This window comes from Chlorocebus sabaeus, chromosome 10 (genome assembly GCF_047675955.1).
Source record: "Chlorocebus sabaeus isolate Y175 chromosome 10, mChlSab1.0.hap1, whole genome shotgun sequence".
NCBI classification, from domain to species: Eukaryota; Metazoa; Chordata; class Mammalia; order Primates; family Cercopithecidae; genus Chlorocebus; species Chlorocebus sabaeus.
This window is the reverse complement of record NC_132913.1, coordinates 121,409,086-121,412,837: the sequence shown is the minus strand read 5'-3', so window position 1 is coordinate 121,412,837 and position 3,752 is coordinate 121,409,086. Positions and strand designations below refer to the sequence as shown.

At 43.9% G+C, this 3,752-nt stretch overlaps 1 protein-coding gene across 1 annotated transcript; it reads left to right on the top strand.

Annotated features, from left to right (window-relative positions):
* The first annotated feature begins 481 nt into the window (after positions 1-481).
* Positions 482-3,413, top strand: MSL3B (MSL complex subunit 3B). Its single transcript, XM_007966719.3, has 2 exons — positions 482-553; positions 1,488-3,413. Exon 2 carries the CDS (start codon positions 1,638-1,640, stop codon positions 2,778-2,780), a length of 1,143 nt encoding a protein of 380 aa, XP_007964910.3. The 5' UTR covers positions 482-553; positions 1,488-1,637; the 3' UTR covers positions 2,781-3,413.
* Positions 3,414-3,752: the final 339 nt, after the last annotated feature.

Here is a 3,752-nt window from a genome sequence, read left to right as displayed (position 1 = left end):
ATTACACTTAGGATTTTTAAAGTAGGGAATAATATTAAATTTATCTTTGCAAGTAGAAATAGTAATAAAAACTCCGAAATAACGCTTGTATCAAAGAAGGAAACAAAAGGAAAATCACTAACTGGTACTCAAAGAATAGATAGCCTTAAATGCATTTATTAGCAAACAAAAGTAAGTGGAAGTAAATTCATTATGCTTTCAATTCAAGAAATGATTTTAGAACAGTTTAACCTAAGTTAAAAGGAAGAAAAGAATACAGTCAAGAAATTAAAGAAAATAAAAACAAAAACGTGTAGGGTACATAAAGAAACATTAAGCGCTGGTTCCTTTAAAAGACCAGTAAAACAGATAAAGTTCAACAATATAATTAAGCAAAGAGAGACAAGGGATACATAAATAAATATCATTAGAAATTAAACGGCACTTCCGCCCGGCATACCGGAACGCGCATGCGCCGTCGGGAGCGTCGCGCGCGCCCTGTCGCGTAGCCAGCGCTACGAGTGCGCCCGGAACGCAGACGCAAGCCGCCCGCAGAGGAGACCTCTTAACCACGGTGGGTTTCTCTCTTCGCGTTAAATGTCTCCTGCTCTGCGGCCCAGTGCCGGGTGGGCTCCCGTGGGACGCTCCCGTCGGACGCCGTCTGACCTAGATTGTTAATGTTATTGTTGGGAAAGGCGAAAAAGGCAGCGAGATCCCAGAATATCAGAGCCATTGTAATGGTTGGAACGGAAGTTGGGATAGATGGGTAGCCGAAGATCGTGTGCTTTGTGAGCCCAGTGAAAATCGTAGATTGGCCGGGCGCGGTGGCTCACGCCTGTAATCCCAGCACTTTGGGAGGCCGAGGCGGGCGGATCACGAAGTCAGGAGTTGGAGACCAGCCTGGCGAACATGGTGAAACTCTGTCTCTACTAAAAATATAAAAAATAGCTGGGCGTGGTGGCGAACGCCTGTAATCCCAGCTGCTCGGGAGGCTGAGGTAGGAGAATCGTTTGAACCCGGGAGGCGGAGGTTGCAGTGAGCCGAGATCACGCTGTTGCACTCCAGCGTGGTTGGCAGGGCGAGACTCTGTCTCAAAAAAAAAAGAAGAAAAGAAAATCGTAGATTAGGGGCAGGGCACGGTGGCTCACTGCTGTAATCCCAGCACTTTGAGAGGCCAAGGTGGGCAGATCACTTGAGGTCAGGAGTTCGAGACCTGCCTGGCCAACATGGCAAAACCCCGTCTCTGCTAAAAATACAAAACAATTAGCAGTGCATGGTGGTGGGCGCCTATAATCCCAGCTACTCTGGAGGCTGAGGCAGGAAAATTGCTTGAACCCCGGGAGATGGAGGTCAGTGTGGAAACGCTGTCACAAAAAAAAAAGAGAGAAAAGAAAATCATAGATTACAGCATAAATTGGCAAGAAAACTTGTAGCTCACCTGAGGAGCAAGAGAGAAAGAAGCAGCCCCTCCAGGTTGCCTGGTACTGACTCTGTCTTTTTTTTAAAAGGTCTTTCCATCGAAGAGAGAGATGAAAATGATGAAAACTCAGTAAGCAGTTCCTCCGACAGTAGTGAAGACAAGGATGAAAAAATAAGAAAGTGATACTGAAAAAAAGACTGAAGTGAAAGAAGAACCGGAGCTTCAAACAAAAAGGGAAATGGAAGAAAGAACAGTAACTCTAGAAATCCCTGAAGTTTTGAAGAGGCAGCTGGAGGATGATTGTTACTACATTAATCGGAGGAAACGGTTAGTGAAACTTCCATGCCACACCAACATCATAACGATTTTGGAATCCTATGTGAGGCATTTTGCTATCAGTGCAACCTTTTCAGCCAATGAGAGGCCTCGTCACCATCACGCTATGCCACATGCCAACATGAATGTGCCTTATATCCCAGCAGAAAAGAATGTTGACCTTTGTAAGGAGATGGTGGATGGATTAAGAATAACTTTTGATTACACTCTCCCGTTGGTTTTACTCTATCCCTATGAACAAGCTCAGTATAAAAAGGTGACTGCATCTAAGGTTTTTCTTGCAATTAAGGAAAGTGCCACAAATACTAGTAGGAGCCAGGAGAAGCTCTCTCCCAGAGAGAGAGATTTGTTGAATCCATCCAGGCCGCAGTCTACAGAGAGTCCGTCAACCACTGGTGAACGAGCCACCCCCAAAAGGCGCAAAGCCGAGCCGGAAGCAGTGCGGTCTCTGAGGCGGGCCTCACCCCACACCGCCAACTGTGACAGGCTTTGTAAGAGCAGCACCTCACCTCAGCCCAAGCGCTGGCAGCAGGACATGTCCACCAGCATGCCCAAGCTGTTCCTGCACCTGGAGAAGAAGACACCTGTGCATAGCAGATCATCTTCACCTATTCCTCTGACTCCTAACCAGAGTCAGGGAATAGAAGGGAGTGCTGCATTTGCTGGCTTTGAAGAGAGAAGAACTAATGAAATAAATGAGGTCCTCTCCTGGAAGCTCGTGCCTGACAATTACCCACCAGGTGACCAGGCGCCTCCACCCTCTTACATTTACGGGGCGCAACATTTGCTGCGATTGTTTGTAAAACTTCCAGAAATTCTTGGAAAAATGTCCTTTACTGAGAAGAATCTGAAGGCTTTATTGAAGCACTTTGACCTCTTTGTGAGGTTTTTAGCAGAATACCACGATGACTTCTTCCCAGAGTCGGCTTATGTCGCTGCCTCTGAGGTGCATTACAGCACCAAGAACTCCCAGGCAGTCTGTAAAAGCGTTGATGGTTCTGTAAGAACAACTGCTCCATCTAGCATGGCGTTGAGTTCCAGGTAAACAACTAACAAGGTCGTGGGTCTTTACCCAGAGCACAAAACACTGCCCACCTGGGGGCTTTGACAGAGGTGGCCCCCGTTTGAGTTCCCCATATACTGTAGTTACTCTGTTTAGAATTATTTCCTAGGTGCCTGAAAGTGTTCTGACATGACACCTGCTACGTTGTAGGCCATCTGTGATGGCAGGAAAAAAGCAACTGTGTTCACAGTGAAATGTTCATGGAAGTATACATAGGTTAGGCCATTTCAGTAGACATTGCAGTTAGTTAGCAAGAACCACGTTGTTTCGTTATTAGCATTGAACAAAGTTGTTTTTGCAAATTGGTTTCATTCTCTTGATGATGCTGAGCAACTCTGTCCAACAAGGTTTAGTTTGTACTTGAAAACCGCAAAGTAGTCTTGAAGTATTTTAGAGGGAATCCATATTGATGGCAAAAGAAAATTTGCAACTATAATTTGCTTCTAACGGTTCCCTCTCTGTGAAACATTATTTTTGGTGAGCTAAAGAAAGCATTGCTTTTCTTGTTTGCAATTTTACAGCTATAGTTTTTTGTGTAATGTTATGGTTTCCTTTCTGTAAAATGTTCTTTTTGGTGATCTAAATAAAGCCTGTCTTGTTTGGAAAAAAAAAAAATTCGGAGCCATAACTACAGATACAATGACAACTGGAATATAAGAGAATGCTATATATTCATTTAAACCAGTAAATTTGAAAGTCTTGACAAAAATGAATGATTACTTAGGAAAATATATATTATATAAACTGGCTCCCCCCAAAAAAGTAGGTGTTCCTCATTGTGGCACCTGACAGCCCCAAAGGTAGAAATTAAAACTAACCCACATATTTATTGCACACTATCTATGCTGACATTTTAATGTAAATTTTAGACCACATAAGCTTTAGCCTTTAGAGTCAGAAATTCGTTAGGTGCTAGCCCACAAATTGCTACATGAGAGAAAACAGAAAAGCTAT